Source organism: Penicillium alfredii (genome assembly GCF_028826965.1).
Source record: "Penicillium alfredii strain IBT 34128 chromosome Unknown utg000005l_segment0_segment0, whole genome shotgun sequence".
In the NCBI taxonomy this organism is placed as follows: domain Eukaryota; kingdom Fungi; phylum Ascomycota; class Eurotiomycetes; order Eurotiales; family Aspergillaceae; genus Penicillium; species Penicillium alfredii.
The window spans coordinates 3,218,696-3,241,787 of NW_026622702.1; the positions used below are offsets into that span (position 1 = coordinate 3,218,696).

Sequence of the window (23,092 nt, forward strand, 5' to 3'; positions counted from 1 at the left end):
AGCCGATCGGGCCGCGCACCGCTTATCGTCGGATGGCGCACGGTGGAGCTGCTACTTCGCATACTTGGGGGGTTTCAGGAATTACGAGAGCCTTATGAGAACTTGATGTTTGGAATTAGAAGGCCATGTTCATTCTGTTCATACTTCCCATTACAACTATCATATCAATATCGTCGATGGCTCCGTGAGAAACGGAAAGCTATCCCACAGCGGCAACTCCATGCCCTCCCCATCCAAAAATGTCCCATCGACTGGCGGTGTCACGGTACACGAGGTGTCGTCTGACGGCACCCACGGATAGAGTGAGCCTCCAGGCGTAGCCAGCAGAGTACTATTCTCTGGTCGACCACGATTCCCGCCCTGCGTTCGAGTAGTCGTCGTAGGGTCGGTTAAGCGGAAAATCCGTCTAACGTATTGGCTGCGTCGCTGGCGAGAGTGCGCGGTCAGGCGCTGGCGCTGCTGTTTGACGGCGGATTCGAGCAAAGACAGGATCTCCAAGTAGTGGGCGGCCTGTGCAGACTGGGAAGCGAGCATGCGTAGTATGGTAAGTGCACCTTGAAATGCGCCGTCGATTTCGGCGTCAACATCGCGGTGGGAGAACATTGAGAACCCGAGTACAAGAGCTGCAGCAAACACAAAGGCTCTGGTGATTGAAAATCAGAAGATTGCAACGGATCTTAGGAAGATGACCAACTTGAGGATACACATATTTTGTAAAAGTAGTCCCGACTGGTGAACTTCTAAACACGTCTGCAACATGTAAACTGCCGAATCGATGCATGCAGCTGCCAGTCGCGAGTGTGCTGGATCCTCCTTGGGTGCTTCGCTGGGTTCGCTCGCTGCCAAGGTCTGATGTAGCTGGGCTAGGCGGACACTCAACGTCGAGATGAGAAACGGGCGAGTGACGAGAATCACTGCAAAATGGTAGGAACATGCAACGTGCATGTTCCCAATAGTATGCTCTTGGACGACAGCTCGGTTCTCTGTTTCAAGAGATGATGACCGCAGCGTGTCTGGTAGGCGTTCGCTCCAGCGATTTAGTCTCGAGAGGAGGAAATCAGCCATCTCAGGAGAAGCTGCTTTCTCACTATACAAGCGGCATATGATCTCATCTAGGATCAATGAGAGATGATACGATGCGACTAAGCCCACATCAGGAGGTTCGATGGCCATCCGACCTGGACCTTCTCGATTCTCCGGGAGCAGAGACGCGGTGGCCGAAGGCCGTCCCAAGATGGAACTGACCAGCATATCAATAACACAGAGACTCATCCATAGTCGCGACCTACTTGGAATTAGCTGGATTCTCCAATATGTTGATCAGTAGACGCACCGTTCTTGCTGCTCATGACGATTCCCTGGTCCAGAGGGATCTGCATGAAGCCCCAATGCCACAGCCGCGCGTGCAGCCACTCCCAAATACATAAAAGCAGCATTCCGACGACATGATCCAAGCATGTAGAACGCCATGAGTAAAAATACCCGGACGAGATCCATACTGGGATCTTCTAACAAGTTGGCGAATGTCCTGCTCTGGCCGCGAGCAAAGAAGAACTGCTCAGCTTGTAAATGGTCTAAATGGCGTGAGCATGACTGGGCTCCAATAGCCATCATGAGATCCAAAATTGCCGCCCTTGTCTTTTCCCGGTCTGTTTTGGGCCGGGCTGAATCCGACAGTATAGGTATGACATCCGAGCTGCACCCGAGGTATAGAAATCCGCTGGTCTATTCTTGCTTATCAGAGGAGAATGCCAAGTGATCTGGCGAGAATGAACCTGAACCTACCGCTACATAGTAATTTTGGATAAACCCACGCTTGTCTTCGATGCTGTAGCGGTCTTCTGACGGGTTCAGTATATCATGGTGAGATTCGGTCTCCAGCATATCCTCGCTCTTGACATTATGCGAGAACTGTGAAGGGCCGATGTGCTGAGTCACTGTATCTCGAAGCAACTGTAAAAAAGACAGAGAAGCGGCCTTGCCGACGAAGACTTCAGACAAAGATCAGAAATGACATGACTCAGCCCCTGGTCATATTTCATACCTCGTTCGCCCTGCAGGTTCCGAAGCATACGCGGATGCGTCCGATGCGTAGCTTCGGGCGAGCGAGAACCCGCCTCCAGCATGTTCTCAGGTGACGAGTGTTCAGACAGTCGGGTTACAGTGTTGGAGTCGGAGTGTTGATCAAGTGGACTCTGTTGACTATCCCAGATCTGCGTGGTCTCTGTCGGTCGGGAAGCAGGCATGGGGCGGCTGCGGAGGTCCGCATCGGCCATAGACTTGAACGGCGTACAAGAACAACCGCGGCCCTTGTTCAGGCAGTTGGAGCAGGGAAAGGTCCCGCTACATCGCTTCTTGGAGGCCCGACAGGCTGTACAAGCAGTGTTTGCCCGCAGGCGATGGGCAGGATGGACCTTGGGGCGTGGCATAGTGACTGGGAAGAAGCTCAGAGAGTCCGGGGTTCACAAGAATCCCCGCGTGGAGCGATAAGCGATAAGCCGGTGCGCGGCCCGACCACCTTACCCACTCGAGCAATTGGTATGGTGAGTTAGCGAAAGAGGTCTTAATCTAAGTTGAGGATATGATTTTCTGCTGCTGAGACCTATCTACTGCCTAGGGAGCTGCCAAAACTTGATAAGAGGTCATAATCTGAAAGCGAGCTCTACGAGAAAATCAGCATCATACTACTCGGACGTTTGAAGGGTGGTGATGGTGGTGGTTTCTTTCTTTCTTTCTTTCTTTCTTTCTTTCTTTCTTTCTTTCTTTCTTTCTTTTCCCCCCGCCTATCTTTCTAAAGCTTCTACCTCGCTCTCGATGGAAGTGAATAGTGTCGAGCTGTTAAGCTGAATGTGATCCGAGACACTTGTAGATCAAACTGTGTGTACCGTGCCTACTTGTCGAGAACACAATAAATATATTTCCGAGTAGAGAGTCTCGCCTTGTTTCCAGCCAACCTAGATAGAGCCCAAGGTAGTTCCATGGTAATCTCAATTATTTGCAAGAAAAGGACCGAGAAGTTGGCATTCTATGAAACATACATATGACCTGGATGACCAATTTGGGCATCGGCAAGCCGACCTCAGAGCCCGCGAATGACAATAGTGGTTGCCATGGCACCTGGGACCATGCCTGGAGGAGCAGCGGTGTGAATAAAAAAAAAACAGAGTGGAGGGAGTGTACGAATAATCTCATCCTTCGAGACTGAAGAGAAATATAGGAATTTGCTACCGACCAATCAGAGATACCCCTGTCTCCGGCAGCAGAGAAGAATTTTTCTGCCGTGGTCCCACCAGCTCCCGAGCTCCCGATTGGTGGCCATACCTCACCGTATGCAAACACCACAAACGCACCAGAAACCTCGCTTAGCACTAGCGGGCACCGCGGGGGTATAAATAGGCCGAGCTCCCCCGTCCCCTTTCTTCTTTCTTAAGCGACTCTACGTATGTCTTCCCCCCCCCCCTCTGAATATGGGAAAATACCTGTTTTCGACATGATGCTGACCACTGCCACAGTTCAAAGAATCACTTTAGAGTAGACGTCCCACCATTAAGCTCTTTAAAAGAGCCACAGAATCTCCACCCTTGCTGATGACTGCTATGTCCTCGATGCCCTGAAGTGAAGCCGTTGGACTCCCGCCTCGACTGTCACGCGTGCTGCTTGCAGTGTCTGCGTTTCGGTCCAGGGAGTGGTGATGATCTTAACCTGGTCTCGACGTCTTGACTTCGGTCGGTCGGTCCTGGTGGGTGTCGAGGAGGTCTGAAAGGTGTTTTCTTGAGAAATTGTGGTGATATGTGTTGGTGCTAGTTAAATTGATTGTTTGAATGAATTTTTCTTTCCTCAATCCTATTTTCCTGATATAGTGTGTGATCGGTGGTATTTGGTTTTGCATTCAGATTTTCCGCGTATTGTGGCGTTGTGAATTGAAATCTTAGGCTACGATGTATTTTCCGATTTCTCCTCGCCCGGTGCTCCCCCTTCGATGCCTTGTTCCGTGACCCGCGTCCACGAGATCCTCGCGCCGATCCACTGCCTTCAGTCTTCGGCTTGCTGCCATTCGACTGCGAGTCGTTCTGACCTTTGGGCGATTTCTCCGCTGGGTTGGCCTTGCGCTCCAACACCACCACCTGGCTCTGCGCCACCGACACGGGACTTGCTGCGATCGCCTGCTGCAGCCCCGGGGGCTCTGCGAAATCCACGTACCCAAATCCCTTTTTCTTGTCGATCTCCACCTTCAGCACGGCTCCAAATGGACTGAACGCCGTCTCCAAGAGCGCCTCAGTGACACCCTGCGAAGGATTGGCGTGTTTGAGGAATGCTTGAGTCGCCGTGGGGGTCGGACTGGGTGTAGGCTTGGCTTTAGCATTACCTTTGGGGGCCTTGGCTGGTGCATGCGTAGTCGGAGGAGTCGGGGCAGCATCGGATGCTCGAGAGGATGGGAACTCGCCATCCTTGGATTTTGCAGTGGACGTAGTGGGTGTGTTCCTGGCTGGCTTGGACGTCTGGTCCTTTTTATTTCCTTGGATTGACGGAACGGACGAGTCTCGCGAACTTTCGTTCTTTGGAGATCCAATTTCCGTCGAACCACCCTTGCCGCGACGTCGCCCACCGGCAGGCGAGAGCCCGAGGTCGCGTTGGAGAATTTTGGTTGCAGCGGCAACGTTTCCTCGCTCTCTCTTCCGCTCTGCGGCCGCCGGGACGGTGGTTTCTTTCGTTGCACTTGGGCCAGTACCCGCCTTACCAGTTTTGGTGGCGGTGGTGCCTCCATGCTTGGCTGCCTTCGCCGACTCCTTGGTCGGCTTGTCGCTTTTCGCCTTCTTGTCTGTAGCCGTGGCTTCCTTGTCTGGCCGTTGGAGCAGCTTCTTGGCCTGGACCTTCTCCTGCTTTGATTCCTTCTCCGACCGGCTATGCTTGGAGGACTTGGAGCCTGTGCTGTCCTTGGCCTTGCTCGCCTTCTTGTCTTTAATAAACTGCACCAGCGGAGTCGTCACCGCCGTCTCTTTCTTTTTCTCGTCCCCATCCGCAGAATCCATTGGGGCAGGTTTGGTGATCGGCTGGGTCAAGCTCTCGAGGAAGGTAATGAAGTCCGGGTCTTGGTCAATTGTCCCCTGGCGAGCATCTTTGCGCGAGCGGCTGCCGGGGGTTTTGGCGTAGGGGGCAAACTCGAGCGTTGGAGGTCCCAGGAGTACAGAATCGTGGGAAGTATGACCGGCATCCTGAAATGATGCCTGACGCACCGTGTCCGAGAGTGGTGCAATGTGTTCGCTAGATACAACACGGAGATATGCCCGGGACGGCCGAGATGGTTTGGCGGGGCTATATAAACGGTCAGTTTGTAATGCGATCACAAGAGGGCGGCTGCCTCATACTCCTTCGATACCTTGCCCGGCTTGTACTGCAACCAATCGACTTTCCCCGCTCCAACTTTCCATTCGTCCCCAAGTGTAGTTTCCAGCTCGGTCTGCGTCAGTCCCGGGGGCAAGCGTCGGACCAAAAGCTTTAGACGCGGGGCCGGAGGCTTGGATGCCTTTTTTGCTGGAGCTGCCGAGGCTGACTTCTGTGTCGCAGCGGCCGGGATCTGAAGCACGCCTGCGGTAGGCTTGCCAGACTGCGTCATGGCTGTTCGGTCTCTCAACGGGCGGGGCTTTGGGATATATGAGAGGTTCGGAATGTGATGAATGGGAGCAGTAAACCAAGAATCAGAGAGTTGTAAGCTGATGCTACCTCTGATAGATAGAGAGAGAGTGTGTGTTAGTTAGTCCCTCCCTCCGTGCAATCTGCAGCTTTGGGCATCTGGTTGAGCTTGTCTTGGAAATCATTGACCCGAATCACGTGGCTATTCGAAGAGATGCATGATCACGTGTGTTTATTCAACTCCTGCCTTAGTTACCATGTCACCAACTCTCTCTTTCTTTCTTTCTTTTTATTTTCAAAGGAATACTGGTTGGAAAGGGCTATTTCGAGGCACTTGGAATATGCATCGATCAAAAGAAAGTAAATGAGGCCCTAGTTCAATTTCACCCCATCCAATCAACTTTCTTCACGGGCCTTTTGAAACTTTCCAACCTCCATTGACAATCCTTGGTCAGATCACTGAGTCTTAAGGTATTGAGAGACATAAGATTCAAGACGGTAATTTTTTTTAGTCTTCGCCGGGCTAGAACTAGGGCAATTGCAACCAAAACGCTTAGCTACTAGGCCAGCGATGGGAACAGCACCTCGAAAATATAGTGCGGCAGGATACCAAGCTCTGGATGGATGCGCCAAGTTGGATCCTGATTCGAGTAGACATTACAACCACGAAGTTTCCCATGGAAGGTGAATTTGGAGTGATGGGCCTTGTAATCCAAAAGAAAGACGCTGGATGTCATGGCAGACCCATGAAGCCATACCTCTACTTTGAGGGGTCATCACCAGAGACAGGCAAGTGCCGTCCGAGATGGCTCGGGTGGATGACAGGTGAACACGGACGCAGTGACCCTCATTTCACGACGTCGGTGCAGCCTCGATGGCCGGGTTCTTATTGCGGCGTTTCCGGTACACTCGCTCATCGTTGGGGTCGAAACCCCCCTGCCCCCAGAGAGCCCAGTCTTCGGTATCCCGCATGTAATCCTCTGGAGTAAAGACGGTGCCATCGGCCTTTTCCTTCTCAAGCAGCTCAAAAAAGCGGTCGTAATTGATCCGAGTGTGCCATTTCCCATTTACGTGAAAACGGTTCGAGGCAATCAGTACGCAGCAGCTGTGTGCGTGCTCTGCGGCAATACCGTACTGTAGACCCCGACGCTGCAGTTCCTGGTCCAGGGCGACGACGAACGCCGAAATCTCTTCATAGAAAGGCACGTTCTGCATAGTAAGCCCGGCTCCGGCGCTCGTGCTGGTTCCACAGTATGTGACACCCTTGATCTCCACGAAGCACGGCAGAGCCTTTTCGACCAAATTAGCATACCCGATCACTTCCTCATCGACATTAAATCCCTTGACGAGGGTCAGTCGGAACACGGTCCGCTGGACATGGCGCTTTTCCCGGAGAATGTCGAGACAGCGCTGGAACCGCTCCCAAAAGTCGCGGTGCAGAGGCCGGTCAATCTTTCGCAGACTCTCTCGGTTGCTGGCATCGATCGAGACATATAGCTGCGTGACGCGGTGCAAGGCCTCGAGCTGGTCCGGATGTTGGGCATTGCACACCATAAAGCTGGAGATGTGTTCGCCGTGCAGCAGTTCCAAAAAGCGGTTGATGTGGGGATAGAAAATGGGTTCCCCGACGAGACTGAGCGCGCAGTGCCGGATGCGCATAGCCTCAGCGAACCGCTCTGCGCGGACACCGGGTACGGCGCGCATCATCTTGATCTTTTTGTAGTGGCCTTCCTTAACACCCTGGAAGATCAGATCCGGCGAATCCACCTTCCAGCGCCACGTTGTTCCCACCGGGTTCGTACCGTGGCGCCAGCAGAAAATGCACTTGTTGCTGCACGACAGCGATGGGGTTGCTTCCATGCACAGATGCGATCGAATGCCATAAAACGAGTATTTGTAGCACGATCCACGACCACGCAGCGCTGACTTGGTCCATCGGCAGATCTTGACACCAGAGTGCGAGCCCACGATCGAATATCCCTGCTTTGTCAACGCCGCATAGGTCGGTGAGGTCTTCGGAACCATCTCCTTGGCACTGGCATCAGGACTGGCGGACTTCCCGGCAGTTGTAAAGTCGACGGGGATCGGGGCGGCGGAATCACCGTTCATCTTGATATCTTCTAGATCCACCATGGTCGGGGCATTGTTTTTCTTCTTGGACTGAGTGTCGCTGGTCCCGTCATCCAAATCCTCCTCATCGCTTTCCTGAGCATCGCCGCTCCCCGGAACTCCCTCGCCGAGCCCGCCGTGCTCTAAGATGTCGTAGAGAATATCCTGGAGCCCACTGGACCATTCTTTCATAGAAGCTTCCGCATCACTCTTGACATCACCCATGCCCAACGGGTAAGCACGCTTGCGGCCCGTGAGTTTTGCCATCCAACGATCAAGCTCCTTGGCCTGCGAGCAGAACCCTTCTTCCTCGGTTGGCCATTCTTCCTTATCTCCGAACCCAAAAACCGAGTAACCTGCAAGGTTTGACAATGGCGCCGTGTCGATGCGGAAGTCGTGGTGGGTTTCGTCCAGATGACCCAGGAATACATTGAGGACTGTATCGATATTGTACGTGGGGATCAACAAGCAGTAGACGTAGCGGGTACCAGGAGACGTGGCCGGTGGCTGCGGGGCAGAGACAAAGTAGTCCTCGAAGTCGATGTAGGACAGGTCATGGATCTGTGGGGGGAGAAGACCGCGTTCACGATTCTGAGAGTCTGCTCGGTCTTGCGCCGCTGCGCGCAGATCCTCCAGCAGTTGATGGGCATATCTCTCGGTCGTCGCGGTCAATGAGGCGAAGAAAATTATGGGTTGAATGAACGACACCGGGTGGGAATCTTGGTCGGATCCACCGCGACCAGTGATGGTTTTTGCAGGCTTCTTGCCTTGAACACGCTTGGGGCCCACGGATTTGGAGGGTTTGCCATTGGTTTTCGTAGTCGACACGGGGGGCTTCTCAGATGGAGGCTCAAGTTTTTCGAATTTCTCCGGTGAGATACTTCGGGGCGAGGAAGGAATCGAGGTGGAGGCCGGAGTCTTCGAACGGGCTTGGAATCTGCGATAGACATGGACAATAATAAGGAAAGTGGGCAAGGTGATGAGAAGAGGCAGACGGTAGGCATGCCACACGGCCAGCCAACCTGTGGCATGGTCAATTCTTTTGTCCCCACGAGATCAACAGAGGAATTAAGACGTACCGTCCGTCATTGGGGGCACACTGGCCATGGTATAGATCGCTGTCGACAGATCGAGAGAGATATATCCAAAGGCAAGAAAGATGGAAGACGAAGTGGGGAGAGACGAGAGAAAAGCGAGTGGAACCGCAACACCGGATGAACCACTCAATCGGACGGGATTTCTACTTTCGCATTGGAGATGCGATAGTCTTATGACTTTTGCTTTGAGTAGACTGCTGTACTACTGTTTTCTATACAATTCATTCTCAAGTCCCCATTCGCCTTCCAAGGGTTGAATCGATCGGTGTGACACGCGTACGATGTCGACGTCTTATCGATAGTCACATCCCTTCTCCAACCTCCACCCGTGGACATACTGGAGTCCGTAGCCATGGCCATCCCCGAGAAAGCGGTTTTGCTGGAAAGCAGCGACGAAGAGCGACAGTTAAATCGCCCCGTCTCCAGACGTATCATCTTCCACAATCCTCTCCGTTGGGGTTTGATCCTCGTCGCCCTCGTGGCCGGGAGCTGGTTGTTTGCGCCGCACTGTCACCATTCCCATGCGGTTAGCATCGAGGATCGAGTGCAGCGTATCCTGTCTAAGACTCCCTTGATCGGTGAGAGTTACATTGCTGCCGTCCTCGATCGGAGCTGACTCGAGCAGATGGCCATGATGACCTCCCCATCCTTCTGCGAGAATTGTTCCATAACCACATCTACGGCTCGAATTTCACAAAGCTCTTTGTTAATGGTACCTTGCCATACCATGTGGATATCCCTCGACTGAAGCAGGGCCGGGCTGGCGGTACTTTCTGGAGTGTCTTTGTGCCCTGCCCTAAGGACGGGTCCAACTTTTCAGACGAGAACTATGCGGGAAGTATGGAAATATGCCCATTCAAGTCTTCTTCTATGGTCTAGTAACATGGATCGAACAGGTGTGCGAGAGACGATGCAACAAGTGGATGTCATGTCGCGCATCCAGCGGGCCTACCCTGAAGTCTTTTCGACTCCGCCCAACGGCACGACGGCCTTGAACGCTTTCCACCAAGGGAAGATCATTTCGCCCCTTGGTATCGAGGGACTGCATTCTATTGGAAACTCCTTGGCACATTTGCGGATTTTCTATGAGCTGGGGGTGTCCTATGCGACCCTCACGCACAATTGCCATAACCGATACGCTGACGCTGCCGTTGTTGACCTCCCGAGCGGTGGCTCCCGAAAGTCGGATCCCCTATGGCACGGTGTCAGTGAAGCAGGCCAGCAGTTGGTTGGGGAGATGAATCGACTGGGGATGATTGTCGACCTGGCCCATGTGAGCGTGGATACGATGCGTGATGTGCTGGGCGCCGGTAAAACCGAGTGGACTGGGAGCCGTGCCCCGGTGATCTTCAGCCACAGCTCCGCGTATGCGCTCTGCCCGCATCCCCGGAATGTGCCTGATGATGTACTGGAATTGGCACGACAACGAAAGTCATTGGTGATGGTCAACTTCTCACCCGGTTTTATCTCATGCACCGCTTCCGGTCGCGCCAATGGACTGCCAGACGAGGACCCGACCCATGCAACCCTTGAACGAGTCGCGGAGCACATCATGTACATTGGGAACTTGGTGGGCTTCGACTATGTGGGACTGGGAAGTGACTTTGACGGCATTCCGACGGTGCCCCGGGGGTTGGAAGACGTGTCCAAGTTCCCCGCGCTGATTGCCGAGCTGCTGCGACGAGGAGTCAGTGACGAGGATGCGGGCAAGGTGGCCGGGGGCAATCTGCTACGGGTGTGGAAGGAGGTCGATCGTATTGCGCTGCAAATGCAGGCGGAGGGAACGCTGCCCGCAGAGGATTGAGGATTTACAGTGCACAAGAGCACTTCATGATGTTGATTACGATGTTCAACTTAAACTTCAATATGTCTGCCCTCAACACCCATTCTATCCTCATACATGTATGACGCCATGCTGCGGTGTTCGATTTTGGTGCTCTGTCCACAGTTCAAAGGCCCGTAGGATATTCGGTGCTTGGTGGCCCACGAAGGGGAGTGGAAACTGATACCGGCCCTGATCCGACTGCACTGAATGGCGAACATCGGCTTCGGTCGCCCATTCGAACGCCTGGTGCTCGCTGGCCTCGAGGCGGACGGGGATATCACCCCAGGTCACCGACTGTGGTTCTCCTTGGGGCGATGACCGAGTGACCTCGTGAACCTCAACGATAAAAGAGTATTTGGCGATGCAAATGTGAGCCCCGTTGCGGCGCTGGTGCGTCCAGCCATCGACGGCGACCAGTTCCACAATGCGAGACACATGGAGCCCAGTCTCCTCGAGGACTTCACGGACCACTCCATCCAGCAACGTCTCGTCTACTCCGGGCTCGTAGGCGCCTCCTGGGCCCTCCCAAAACCCGCCCATCGAGTCGGTCAGGCTGCGTTGGAGCAGTAGGATCCGCAGTGGGGATGCCCCATCATGAGAGAAAATGTACGCGCCGACCCCGAAGCTCTCAAATTCGGGCCGAGCAGCTGTGAATGAGGCGAGGGGGGTGTTGAAGTACTCGAGGTGCGGCGCAACAGTGTAAGAAGCCATATGGGACGAGAGCTACTTTTCGCAAGTGAAAGAATTGCTGGTTTCACCGTCCCCACCGCGCGTTTCCTTTCTCGAAGCCTGTCGTACACGGGGCCTCTGTCCATACATCTATGAAACATCCATATATAAATCAGTGGATATGGGGACAAAACGCCGAGAAAGAAAATAAAATACCAATCAAATATAACAGAAAGGAATTGGATCATTTCACAATCCTACAATAAACGCAGAGAGTGCGATGGAGGGAACTGCGGATGTATACTGGACTTATATTTACCAGAAGGTCCTGACCGTTATTGTTACTTCCAAAGGGAGCAATTGAAATCCCCCTGATGGTGATGCACGCGAGATGTTCTAGCAGTCTCTCCCACACGGCAGTGATCATATCGTCGCAGAATCCTTGGGCCTGAGTGAAGATAATTGATGATTTCATCTCAGAAATCTTCCAGTCACGGAGAATCCCAATTCCAACAATTGTATATGCACCTCGTCGACAGTTTTCTGTACTTTTGTCGGAGGGGTTCTCAAATCCATGAGTTTAGAGTCTGCTGTCTAAAGGACCGGCAACATCAGTCTCATTGACCGAGTCCCTGAAGTATATCTGCTCTTAGTCGCCTGCCAACCTTGTAGATTGAATTCAATATGGGCAGTGATCAGCCTACTTTTGAGGTTTCAGAAACCCTGCAAAGAATTTGCCAACCGCAGGATAGTCGTGCATGTCCAACACGGCGGATACATCTGGTTATTCACAGTATATAAGCGATGAGTCCCCTCGCCAGTTAGGGGGGTTCCTCACATTGATCAGGACGGACGATGATGATGGCACCCTGCGTTGGGTCAATGCCTAGGAATTTGTATGCCTGCCCGTGGCCTTGGTTGTAGCTCTCATCATCATAGTAGATCTTATGCAGATCTGCCGAGGGTCAGCGTCGCGGGAAGAGTAAAGGTTTGCGATGCTGAACAGTCCTTACCGCGAGTTTGATTCTTGCCAACCACCGGATAGAAAGACTCGGGGATCTGCTCCAGTTCCACATCGTGACGCTTCCCGTGGCCCACCACAATTGTTTCGATAACACTGTCGGCGTCTTTTGACAGAGGCGTGAAGGTGTGGATTGGCCCATCGCGCGAGTTCAGGTATTCCCCAAGCTACATTGATTTGGTTAGCCCAATCCTCATCATCAACCAGAATCTCCCGACGGAAAACCTACCGCGGTCAAATTTGTCCGGTTCTCTGGTGCAGTAAGATCCCCCGTGAAGATCATAATTCGCCACCGGCCATCTGATTGAAGAGCTTTCATGAGCTGCATGGGCTTTGAGTCGCAGAAGCGAACGACTTGCGCGCTCGGCAGTCGCATACCCACAACCACATTGGTGGCCAGCCGGGTTAATTCCGCTGCGGCCGTGATGGAAGACACATCGTATTTTGCCGTCAAACCAGCGGTATATTTTCCAGCCTTGATGAAGCCTTCTTGAAACTCTGCCGGAGTGGCATGACCTCCAGACGAGAAGAGCTTGGAGAATCGGCGATCAAAATTAATTAAATCGATGGCAACTTTCTGACGTTCCACAACGTATGTCTCGAGCAATGAAGGGCTCGCTAGACCGGTCAAGATCTCGCCAAGCTTCCAGCCAATGTTGTATCCATCCTGCAAGCTGACATTCATGCCCTGTCCGGCCTTGGGCGAGTGAGTGTGGCAAGCATCTCCGGCCAGAAAGATGCGGTAGTCTTTGTGGAAGAAGTCGGCATGCCGTTGGCCGATTGCGTACGCGGACCACCATACCGTCTCAACAAAATCCACTGAATACGGATTGAAGATGCTTTGCGTCTGACGCTGAAGATTCTCCAGCGTTACCTCCTTCGGGTTGGTGCCCGGTGGCAGTTCAATATAAAACCGGGTGAGGTTGTCGCTATCGCCCTCCCGGGGAATGATGAGGAGGTTTCCTACCCGAGAGCGGATCGTGGTCTTCTTGCGAATGTCGGGGAAATTGGTCCGGGGGACCATGTCCATCACACCCCAAACCGCATCGCTGCTATCCCCGATCATCGTGTACCCCAGGGCCTTGCGCACGACGCTGTGTGCCCCATCGCAAGCCTGTATCTATCGTTTTAGCAATGGTGAATATTCAGGATACACTGATGCTTACCAGCACATATTTCGCTGCAAACCTTTCTGGTTTTCCGGCCTTCTCAGCAGCGATAGTAATCGGATAGGCGTCGTGATCCGCAGCCAAAGCACTGTCCACCTCGACCTGGGTGACATTGTACCCGTAATCGATCTTCTGGTCATTGAACTTCCGCATAAGCTCCAGAAGAAGCCCATTGATACGCGCCTGGTTCAAGATAACATGGGGCTGGTGCGATAGGCCTGGCTGGGTATCCGCAGTACGCCCCATCCGCTTGATGGTGCCGGTGCCGTCGTCTGCCCAGAAGTTGACCTCGAGGACGTGATACGCCTCGCGCAGTAATTCTTCACCCACCCCGAAACTCTCGAAGATTTCGACTGTGCGACACTGTACGCCATCGGCTTGACCCATTTTCATGGGGCCATCGCGTCGCTCAAGAACCTTGCATCGCACCCCATAGCGTGCCAACCAAGTGGCCGCACAGAGACCGGCAGATCCGCTGCCGCAGATGAGGACGTCGACTTTTTCCATTTTGGTCCTAACGATGGCATGTCTCGGAAGCCGGGGCATGCAGTCCCCGCGGGGCCATCTTTTTTAAGGCTGTTGCGGGATGCGCTCCGAAGTTCGGGATGTGTTCCGAACGGCGTGAATCGCCACACTTGGTCCTCGGCACGGCAGCCGTGGAAGTTCGGCGGGCTTCATATTGGAGTATTATCGCGGAGCTTCTTTTATCCCGCGAAGCTGGAAGCATGAAGGAATATATCTGGGGGGAAAAACACAAGAATCCCATGACGGGTCTTCTATCACTAACCGGACTAACTGCAAAATGGAAAATCACAAGGCGTCGACATCATTAAGTCTGGTCTAGGATCATTATATAAATGCACGTCATGCTCCCCCTTTCAAAGAAAACCTCATCCGAACGCCAGCGCCGGTGCAGAGCTCGTCGCAACATGCCATCTTACAAAAAGTACTCGCTGCGGCCTGGGCGGGAGGTAGGAACATGCCGCTGGTCGTCGCCAACTGCGCTGAAGAGCTTAAAGGTTGGTTTGAGGTCATCTCCGATCTCACAGACGGAGGCCAGGTTGCCACAGCGGTAGCAGTAGTTGGGGGCACTCCATACGGTGACGACATTTTGGTTGTTGAAATGGTATTTGTAGCCCTCGTTGACCAGCTGGTGGGCACGGGCAATCAACGAGAGATCGTTGACATGACAGAACTCGTCGGCCACACGGTCGCCGAATAACCAGCCTGGAGAAGATCAGCGCCGACACGCAATGAGGGGAGGGGCTCGATCAGTCCTACCTGCTCCTCGAGGGCTAACTGCCCATGTCTCCACATCATCGGGATCCGACCAGACTAGATCGCAGAAGGCGCCCTCGTGGGGAATCTCTTGCGCCCGGGCCACCACGCGGACCTGGTCGAGCGTACGAATTTCAGGACTGAGACCGCCGTGAACACATAGGACCTTGCCGTCGATAATAGCCCCGAGTGTCATAAAGTCAAAGACCTGACAACACGCTTTCCACACCGAAGCACTTCCGTACTTTTGGAAACACTCCTCATAAAACCCGTATACTTGTGTGATCTGTCGCGACTCGTGGTTGCCACGCACCAGTGTGACTCGATCAGGATACCTGATCAAACCTCATCAGTCCTAAAAGCCGCTGCTCCGCGGATTCATTGATTCACTTACTTGGCCTTGAGACACAGCAACAGGGTCAACGTTTCCAGACTGAAATATCCTCGGTCGACATAATCTCCCAGAAACACAAAGTTCCGGTTGATCTGAAGATCCCCAGAGGTCTGGCTTGTTGATCGACTTCGCTGGTTCGGATTTGACTCAGTCTCTTCCTCTTCATCGTTGGAGTTCACACCGGGTCCTCGGAGCTTCTTGCGTATCTTAGGGTCGGTGATTGTGAAAGGTGGCTCGATATCAGCCGAGGTGATCACCGAGGGCGAGGTTTTAGGGGAGTCGAGTTCCGTGCCATCGGGCATACCACCGGAGACTCGAAAGAGTTCCAGGAGATCGTAGAATTGGCCATGGATATCACCGCAGACGGTCACCGGCGTGGACACTGGTTGAATGTTCGACTCTGGCAAGCCATGTCAGCCAGGAAATCGCAGAGTTTGATATCCATTTGAGCATACCTTCCATCATATACTCTTTTACGATCTCGCAAAGCTGCTTCATGTGTGGTTCGGACAGATACTTGCAATCTTTGGCGGCCTCTAGCCACTCGTCGGGGCCGGCATTGCGTTTGAGTTTGGCCGGGCCTGGCTGAGGAATCTTGCTGTCGGTCATGGCGGAACCGATAAGGACAAGGAAAATAAAAAAGACGAGCGAAGAGAATGCAGAACAGAAGGAGAAGGCAAGACGGATGAGAGTTCCCCGCAAGAGGGCAGCGTCTTTGGTCTCCGTCGACTACTGTAGCGCCCACGCGACGGAGGCACCTGCCTAATCACGTGACACAAACACCAGGAAGCTACGATGATCTTTCGTGCTTTGTCTCGTTCTTCCATTGCCGTGATCGAACTCTCTACTTCCTTGGATACAAATACCCAGAGCTCTAGCCCCTCTCTCGAAAGAACCACAGCTTCTGTGCGTCTTCCTCCGACATCTTGACCTTCTTTGACTCCACGAAATGTCGAAACAGTTTCTCATGTTTAGCCTTTGTGGCCGCAAAGTCGACATTTGGAGGCACCCATCCTCCGTCGTTGGAATGCAGAAGCTGATGGGTATACTCCCGTAGCTTGAGCCAGTCTCGGTACTCTTGGAGCTGCTTATCGTGTTGCGCGACCTCCTCGTTGGTGAAGCGGTATGGACATGGTTGGTGAAGATCAAGTTGATCCCAGGTCTGGTACAGTCGCACCAGACTTTCGCGCAAGGGGATGATGCCATCACGGTATGTATACGGAGATCCGATAAAGAGCTGCCGGATCGACACATCGGTTTCCGTGAGGGTGAGATATGACTCGAGGTGACTCTTCACCAGGGCTGCCTCGTAGCACTTGGTACGCATCGCCTGCTCTTGTCGCTTTGCTTGCTCCTGGTCTTTTTTTCGGTCATACACGGGTCGTAGCTCGGGGTTGTTCATTCCTGTCTGATACCCTTCGGGTGGATTGAGGAAGAGTGGCCACCGCACCTGGGTGAACCGTGGCATGACACTCGTAAATTGCCAGTCAATCACTCCTTGGATCACCGTGGGATCTTCATTCGAGACGAAGATATTTCCTGGATGAAAGTCAGGATGGCACAGAACGGCCTGCGAGTGACGCTGTAACGTGTGAGACTCGGCAAGTATCGACATCACATCCATGGCTCGCTCAAGCATGCGGATATGTTCCTCTGGTGTGCCATGATGTGGTCCTCGGCCTGCGTAGGAGGTCTTGTAATGCTGAATTTGCCAGATACCTTGCTGAGCAAGCGACCGTCCAAGCTCAGGGAAAGTCTTCCCTGTCAGAGACAAAAAAAAAAGTGAGACATGCGGCCATATTAAAAAGCCATTGAGCAGGCTTACATGGACCAGAATGCTGAGCATATTCTTCCGGGTCGGCCGCAAACCCCCCTGGCCACGAGCCGTGATATATGGGCCCAAGACAATAAGTGTCATCGACCTCGATCAGCGGCCTTGGGTGTTGTTCGAGAGAAGCTGGCAATTGATCCCGCAGGAACAATGCACCATATCCGGGGAGTTCAATACTCGCCAGGCTGCTTTCCAATTGTGCAAAATCCCGAATCAATTTGACCCGGTCGGACTCGTTGACTTGATCCCATACCCCCGTTAGCTGCTGCCCAGCGCACTTTTCCTGGACAATGTACTCGGAACCGATGGGGTTGGACGGATCCGCACTCCATGCCAGAACATCTGAGACGGGACTGCGCGACCGCGATTTAACTGCCAGCCCATCAGTTTAGTGTTTTGACATGGAAACCTTCCTTGGCGATACCGAACTTGAGAACGGCTACCTCTGAAGCCGTGCCGTACTCCCGCGGCACAATGTTTGGGCACGGGAGCTTGGTGATGACAGTGTGCCCGCTCTCTGCCGTCATCAACAAGGCTTTGTTATATCCGCCCTCCCTCTTATCAATCTTGACGATGGGCGACCGGACGGCGGGAAGTGACGATACCATTTGACACAGCGCGCTGATGTCGAAGGTCGAATAGCGTTTGGCCAGTTCATACTCTTCATTGACAAGGAACCGGCCATAGCTGTATCGGAAGAGTTCCTCGGGTCCGACTTCTTTGCCTGCGCCTATCGATCAGCAGAAAAGCCATAGAATGTCCCCAGGATAGACAAACCATGGGCCTGGATAGTTAAGCGCCTTTGGGTAAGTCGTCGTATGTTGTTAATCGGCGTAGGCCAACAGTTCTTGCGCAGCCGCATTGTGTATGGGGTTTCAGTAAATGGATTCTCCGGGTGTTGTGAAACTATTACCTTTTTGGTTGTTGAAGAGGTTGGACGTCATCGTGATGACAGCATGGTGCCATTCATCGTTGTATAAAGATAGTGCTCGGAATGAAATCTCTCGATGGCTTGATTAAAGGCCCGGGATTAAAATGTTTGTTCAATGACTTCAGGTGGAAGAACTTGCAGAAGATACTTACCTCGGTGATAATCGGCTCTTTCCTATTTGAGCCAAATTATGCCCTAAAATGTCTGCGCTCCAACACAATATATCTACCTTGGAGCATTATCACACTCATGACCAGGGGTCATTTAACAGAAGAACTATCTCAGTAAGTAGACAAAATGGAGGCGACCGAAGGGCTTCGCTAACAGGCGCACATGGGGTGGCTTGTCGATTCGGACTGTTCTCCGCATTACATCTTGTTCATACTTGCTCAAGATGAACAAATTATGGCAGACCTCCGCCATAAAACATGACCCATCATGCGATATGTCATCTGACGATGGGAGAGTCACCCGGAGGAATGGCTTGTGTTAGCGCTGACGCTCAACAAGGGCTATAGAATGCGGTCGACTGCTCATGAAATCCATGACAAAATTACCGACAAAAATCACTGGGTGTCGGGATATAGAGAGGATATGAAATTCACTTGCGATAAATATCTAACTCAAGATATTCAGTTCTGCTTAATAGTTGATTTCGAATGGGGGATCACTTTGCCGTTCTGCACATAAAAGCGTTTAATTTCCTTCAGACTGCCGGAGGAGGTACCGTCGTCGGTGATGAAGTGGGTGACCGCCGTGAAAGGAGACGTGGTGTCCACAATCTTGTTCGGACCATAGAAAGATTTGGTGACCCATACGATATGGGTTAAAATCGCAGCCATCAGAATCGCAGGTGGCGGCATAGCGAGTGGTGCTATACGTGCCACCACAGGCATCTCCTTCGCACATGGTTTGAGTCGGGGTATCGCACGGATGAGGAGTCACGGCGTTCGATATCGAATTTGCCTCCCAGATATCCATTTCTGCGCAGCAAGATCCATGATTACCAACGCCCGAGTTGACATCGTTTGACGACGATTCCCAGCCTTCAACGTTGGCTTGGCCATTGATGAACTTCAGATCCCGTGGGCACTACGAGTCGCAGTAGCCAGTCCCATACCTCGCCCTAGCTTTGTTGGCGGGGAACCGAGTCATACCGCCATCTGCGTCCATAGCGACAAATAGAGGGCCCCGTTCCGGCCACAGGGAAGATCGGAGACATCAACACCAAAGGTGAACTCCGGGCTGAGCAGGTCAAATATTTGGTAAGTGCTTTCATACTCCATCATGTAGAGACGCGACCCGATGTTCTTCTGCGAGGCCTGGGTGATGAAGTTTAGGCGTACAGCATCACCGCTGGTGGTGACGCCGTATGTACCGGAGCAGTCGGCGTAGGAGGAAAAAAACCAGGTTACTTACATCTATTACGAAGCAGCATATTGGGGGCCTAAATATAGAGAAAAGAACAAGAATAAGCACAAAAAGAATGTAGACAAGGACTTGTTGTCCACAAGAATACATCCAAAGTCACTTCCATCGCACTCTTTACCTATATTCTAGTTGGTCAAATCGTCGAATTTTGCTTCGTCTTTTCTACGGCAATATCTATCTTGGACCCTGTTTTATATCATCTTTGAGATAAGGCAATTTGATGCCAGGAACCCTTGTTGACTCCCCTGTCCAGGCCCTAACTCCAACTGGATTTACTTGTCTAGTTACCCCTTGATTCTCATGAGACAGGCCGACAGTGTAGAATCCACCGTAAACCCCAATCAACTACCTTAGTAAAGAACACGACTACATCGCACTGCAAATAGATCGATTTGCAAAAGGTGATCGGGGAAATGATGTCAAGGTATTCATCCACAGTGGAGACGATCCATAGGCACGTCGGCAACCAACGGATATGAACAACCGAGGGGGAATCCCGAGTGGAGACTATAGGAGTGAGTTCTTCGAAGTCCGCAACTCCATTCTCTTGGGGATTGACACGCAACATGGAAACTCTCCTGCCGCCACCCACTTTGACACCCCTTTTCACCCTCCGGTGTGCGGTTGAGCCGCCCATCGAGATCGGCCATGGCCCCTACGGTCGGCGGCGCTGTATTCCAATCATGTCGGGCTCAGTGGGCGGGAACTATATCAACGGCGAGGGGATGCCCGGAGGTGCTGATTTCATGTAGGTTTTCACGGATCCAGTAGACCAGAAAAGAAAAGAAAATCTCACGGTTTGCTAGGTTGGTGGAGAATAATCAAACAGTCCATGTGGATACAAACTACGTGATCAAGAGTGATGACGGGGCTTTTCTGTACATCCGGTATGACAAGTGTGAGACCTTTTGAGCCGTGATATTCAGGACTGAAGCATCATCAGAACCGAGGGCACGCGAGCGGGCCCCCGGAAGTGCTGCAGGCCTTGATGGAAGGCGGACCTGTCGACTCCAGCCAGTATTGGTTCCATCTCCATGTAAAGATCGAGACAGGTCACGATAAGTACAAGTGGATGAACAACCGGGTAATTGTTGGTCGGGCGACCAGAACCACAGGAGAAGTCGCTTATGACGCATATTTTTTGAACAATGACCCTTAGCGTTCGTTTTGGGGGGAGGGGGGGGGCATCACACATGAATTTGGATCTATAAACATCAGAGTAATATACACAGCGGATTTATTGCACATGGAGCCGCTGAAGCAACACCTCAGCCAAATTGGCATCTTGCCGTTGACTCACCTCCTGCTGGGCCAGGACTTGGTCGGCAACATCATTTGCCCACACATACTCGGAGTGGAAGTTGCGCAGATCGAACAAACGCTGTTGCAACCATGTCCGTTGGACGGCATTGTCCGTCTCAATGGCGGCCATCAACAGCGGCCAATGCAGTCGTCGGAGAAGCCTCGGATCTGAAGTAAATTGTTTCCGGGCAATGTCTATGATACCCGTAGTGGCTTGCCGGTGAATGGCCCCGCGCAAAGTATCAACGCAGAGCAGGCGTCGGTGGATGAGAACCTGCGCGTAGAATGTGGAGACGGCCATGTAGATGGTGTGGAGTGTGCGTCGAGCCGAGACGGTACCCGCGAATTTAGCGGTGATAAAGAGATCCGAATATTTCTGAAGTAGTCAGCATCAGTTCGAACCGCGAGGCCAGATGAACCACACTCACGTCCCGAGTAGCCATGAGCTCGCGAAAAAGTAAGTCTGGTGTGTCTCTGGCACGGGCTCCAGAGTCAACCAAAGCTTTCCAAGTCCGGTATCGTAGACAAAACCCGGCATGAAGTAGCTCCAGCGCTCGATAATTCTCGATGTCGTCTAGCACCTCCTGGTCTGGATACTGTTCGCCCCAAAAGCATCGGCCCCAGAGACGCGCGCACTGATGGAGCCGATCCGGATGCAGAGCAGGGTTCCCTGATTGCAAGACATAGTCATACAAGGATTCGGTGAGGCCAATCGGGCGACAGCTCGCATCGATATACCTAAAGATTCATATGAGGGGTGGCACATATCGGAAAGTCGAGGGCGATACTCACAAGGTCCAGAGAAGAAATTGCTCAGGAATAAAAGAAACCCTGGACATAGCCGCATCCTCTTCAGGCGGGCTGGTCTCGTCCGAGGACAAAAACACATCGTTGACGTCTTTAATGCGGAACAGCTGCGGATGCGATTCCAGCAGCGATCGCACCCCATGTAGATGAAGCTGAAGATGGCGTATGGAGTGGCCAAACTGCCATTCATACGTGATCATGAGAAACATGGTGGCAAATATAATCTCGAGCTCAGCTACCGAAACATGTCGGCGCGGTGTCTCAAGCAACTGCCGAAATTCCTTGACGGCCAGGCTATAGTGATACCGCCCGTGATCCTCCGCGGTTGGCCGACCAGGAGAGCGTACCGCCAACCCATTGCGATACATGTCAGTCGCCGACAGGGCCAGAATCATCCGCATGATCACTTTGTTGGCGGCGGCTGGCCCTTGATAGAGATAGCAGAAACTGCTCCATTGCCATCCCTTCATGTAGTAAAACACAATCGACGACGACGGAAAATATTGGAAGTAGTTTTGGTCATTTTCGGTGAGGGATAGGGAGTTTGCGCATGCAATTTCGGGGACGCTTAGCGGTGGGTAGAGGGGCGTCGCGACCGGGTAGAAGGGTGCGACCAGGGGAGCCTCCGCGACAAGTCCATCGCCTGTCCACGAACCTGGGGAGAGCCCCATGAGTAGTGCATCTGGCTGGAGGTCCACGATATCCGCAATTTCCGGCTGCGACCACAGCTGGTCGGGCGCGATCGGCGCAGGCTGGAGCTGTCGGACCTGCGACCCCCGACCACGTTTCACGGGGACCCCCCACTCACAGCTAAGATGCAGGTTCTGGCAGCGGCTGCAGATAGGGCGCTCTTCGCCGCATTTCACCTTGCGTCGGCGACAGGTACTGCAGCCTTGGTTGCGAGTCAGCCGGGATCCTGCATTCCAAGGTTTAGATCAACTCCATGGGGAGTTCTCCTACCATTCTTGGAGCGAGGGGCGTTCCGTCCGGACATCGAGATTCAATCCCCCACCACTGGATGGTCAGTCTGCAGACATCGGAGGAGCAGGGAGCGGGGGTCAAGTCAGGGGAGAAAGAAACTGATGAAGTTCCAAGTGAAGAATCGGAGAAGCACCGATGACATGACGATCGTCAGTGCCTGAGGCAGAGTTTTACATGACGGGGACCGGGGGCAGAGGGGCACATTCGAATCTACGTCTGCTTCTGCTTTTCTCTCTGTCTCTCTCTTTATTGTACACTAATCCTCGCGCGCAATTTCTTCCTTCCATTGCCGCTGTGCAGTTTTCAACATCTCCTCGTTGGTGACCATGTCCCATCCGATCAGTGCTAGCGACTTGCCCACGATCAGTGCCTCGGTATGGGCTTCGTCTGTTCCGGCGGCAGCGGCAAATGTAGGGTGATGCGGGAATGAGTTCTCTGGAGCTGGGATCCCAAACATAGTGTGGAGAGTGGGGGTGACATAGCTAACATTTCCTGTGCATTGGAGACTCGGTCAATGCAGGCCTGACTAGCACTATGGAGGAGAGGACCTACCAATGTCCGACGATCCTGTCATGACCTTTTCATGGCGTTGAAGGACTTTCCGCCCATACCGGCC

General features: G+C 52.9%; 11 protein-coding genes across 11 annotated transcripts; 2 read left to right on the forward strand and 9 right to left on the reverse strand.

Annotated features, from left to right (window-relative positions):
* Nucleotides 1–159: 159 nt before the first annotated feature.
* Nucleotides 160–2,429, reverse strand: NUU61_004637 (Zn(II)2Cys6 transcription factor; the record flags this gene model as incomplete). Its single annotated transcript, XM_056655219.1, has 5 exons — nucleotides 160–643; nucleotides 758–1,240; nucleotides 1,334–1,557; nucleotides 1,786–1,911; nucleotides 2,016–2,429. The coding sequence occupies 5 exons, from the start codon at nucleotides 2,427–2,429 to the stop codon at nucleotides 160–162; spliced, it is 1,731 nt and encodes a 576-aa protein (XP_056513246.1).
* A 1,371-nt stretch (nucleotides 2,430–3,800) lies between these two features.
* NUU61_004638 (putative nonsense-mediated mRNA decay protein Upf3) lies at nucleotides 3,801–5,614 on the reverse strand (the record flags this gene model as incomplete). Its single annotated transcript, XM_056655220.1, has 2 exons — nucleotides 3,801–5,313; nucleotides 5,367–5,614. 2 exons carry the CDS (start codon nucleotides 5,612–5,614, stop codon nucleotides 3,801–3,803), a joined length of 1,761 nt encoding a protein of 586 aa, XP_056513247.1.
* Nucleotides 5,615–6,483: 869 nt separating this feature from the next.
* On the reverse strand, nucleotides 6,484–8,847 carry NUU61_004639 (flavodoxin and radical SAM domain protein; the record flags this gene model as incomplete). The annotated part of the gene is made up of 2 exons (XM_056655221.1): nucleotides 6,484–8,762; nucleotides 8,820–8,847. 2 exons carry the CDS (start codon nucleotides 8,845–8,847, stop codon nucleotides 6,484–6,486), a joined length of 2,307 nt encoding a protein of 768 aa, XP_056513248.1.
* Nucleotides 8,848–9,189: 342 nt separating this feature from the next.
* On the forward strand, nucleotides 9,190–10,641 carry NUU61_004640 (putative dipeptidase; the record flags this gene model as incomplete). Its single annotated transcript, XM_056655222.1, has 3 exons — nucleotides 9,190–9,415; nucleotides 9,463–9,675; nucleotides 9,734–10,641. 3 exons carry the CDS (start codon nucleotides 9,190–9,192, stop codon nucleotides 10,639–10,641), a joined length of 1,347 nt encoding a protein of 448 aa, XP_056513249.1.
* Nucleotides 10,642–10,731: 90 nt separating this feature from the next.
* NUU61_004641 (NUDIX hydrolase) lies at nucleotides 10,732–11,373 on the reverse strand (the record flags this gene model as incomplete). Its single annotated transcript, XM_056655223.1, has 1 exon — nucleotides 10,732–11,373. One exon carries the CDS (start codon nucleotides 11,371–11,373, stop codon nucleotides 10,732–10,734), a length of 642 nt encoding a protein of 213 aa, XP_056513250.1.
* A 658-nt stretch (nucleotides 11,374–12,031) lies between these two features.
* Nucleotides 12,032–14,028, reverse strand: NUU61_004642 (putative phenol 2-monooxygenase; the record flags this gene model as incomplete). Its single annotated transcript, XM_056655224.1, has 5 exons — nucleotides 12,032–12,111; nucleotides 12,170–12,286; nucleotides 12,345–12,519; nucleotides 12,582–13,466; nucleotides 13,519–14,028. The coding sequence occupies 5 exons, from the start codon at nucleotides 14,026–14,028 to the stop codon at nucleotides 12,032–12,034; spliced, it is 1,767 nt and encodes a 588-aa protein (XP_056513251.1).
* Nucleotides 14,029–14,458: 430 nt separating this feature from the next.
* On the reverse strand, nucleotides 14,459–15,802 carry sitA (TOR signaling pathway phosphatase SitA; the record flags this gene model as incomplete). Its single annotated transcript, XM_056655225.1, has 4 exons — nucleotides 14,459–14,748; nucleotides 14,803–15,134; nucleotides 15,194–15,593; nucleotides 15,649–15,802. 4 exons carry the CDS (start codon nucleotides 15,800–15,802, stop codon nucleotides 14,459–14,461), a joined length of 1,176 nt encoding a protein of 391 aa, XP_056513252.1.
* Nucleotides 15,803–16,067: 265 nt separating this feature from the next.
* NUU61_004644 (phosphotransferase family protein) lies at nucleotides 16,068–17,886 on the reverse strand (the record flags this gene model as incomplete). The annotated part of the gene is made up of 4 exons (XM_056655226.1): nucleotides 16,068–16,954; nucleotides 17,019–17,396; nucleotides 17,449–17,754; nucleotides 17,802–17,886. The coding sequence occupies 4 exons, from the start codon at nucleotides 17,884–17,886 to the stop codon at nucleotides 16,068–16,070; spliced, it is 1,656 nt and encodes a 551-aa protein (XP_056513253.1).
* A 701-nt stretch (nucleotides 17,887–18,587) lies between these two features.
* On the reverse strand, nucleotides 18,588–19,244 carry cbhB (putative 1,4-beta-D-glucan-cellobiohydrolyase; the record flags this gene model as incomplete). Its single annotated transcript, XM_056655227.1, has 3 exons — nucleotides 18,588–18,829; nucleotides 18,963–19,047; nucleotides 19,113–19,244. The coding sequence occupies 3 exons, from the start codon at nucleotides 19,242–19,244 to the stop codon at nucleotides 18,588–18,590; spliced, it is 459 nt and encodes a 152-aa protein (XP_056513254.1).
* A 708-nt stretch (nucleotides 19,245–19,952) lies between these two features.
* NUU61_004646 (DUF3237 domain-containing protein) lies at nucleotides 19,953–20,545 on the forward strand (the record flags this gene model as incomplete). The annotated part of the gene is made up of 3 exons (XM_056655228.1): nucleotides 19,953–20,134; nucleotides 20,193–20,273; nucleotides 20,347–20,545. 3 exons carry the CDS (start codon nucleotides 19,953–19,955, stop codon nucleotides 20,543–20,545), a joined length of 462 nt encoding a protein of 153 aa, XP_056513255.1.
* Nucleotides 20,546–20,623: 78 nt separating this feature from the next.
* On the reverse strand, nucleotides 20,624–22,933 carry NUU61_004647 (Zn(II)2Cys6 transcription factor; the record flags this gene model as incomplete). Its single annotated transcript, XM_056655229.1, has 4 exons — nucleotides 20,624–21,064; nucleotides 21,117–21,411; nucleotides 21,526–22,380; nucleotides 22,734–22,933. The coding sequence occupies 4 exons, from the start codon at nucleotides 22,931–22,933 to the stop codon at nucleotides 20,624–20,626; spliced, it is 1,791 nt and encodes a 596-aa protein (XP_056513256.1).
* Nucleotides 22,934–23,092: the final 159 nt, after the last annotated feature.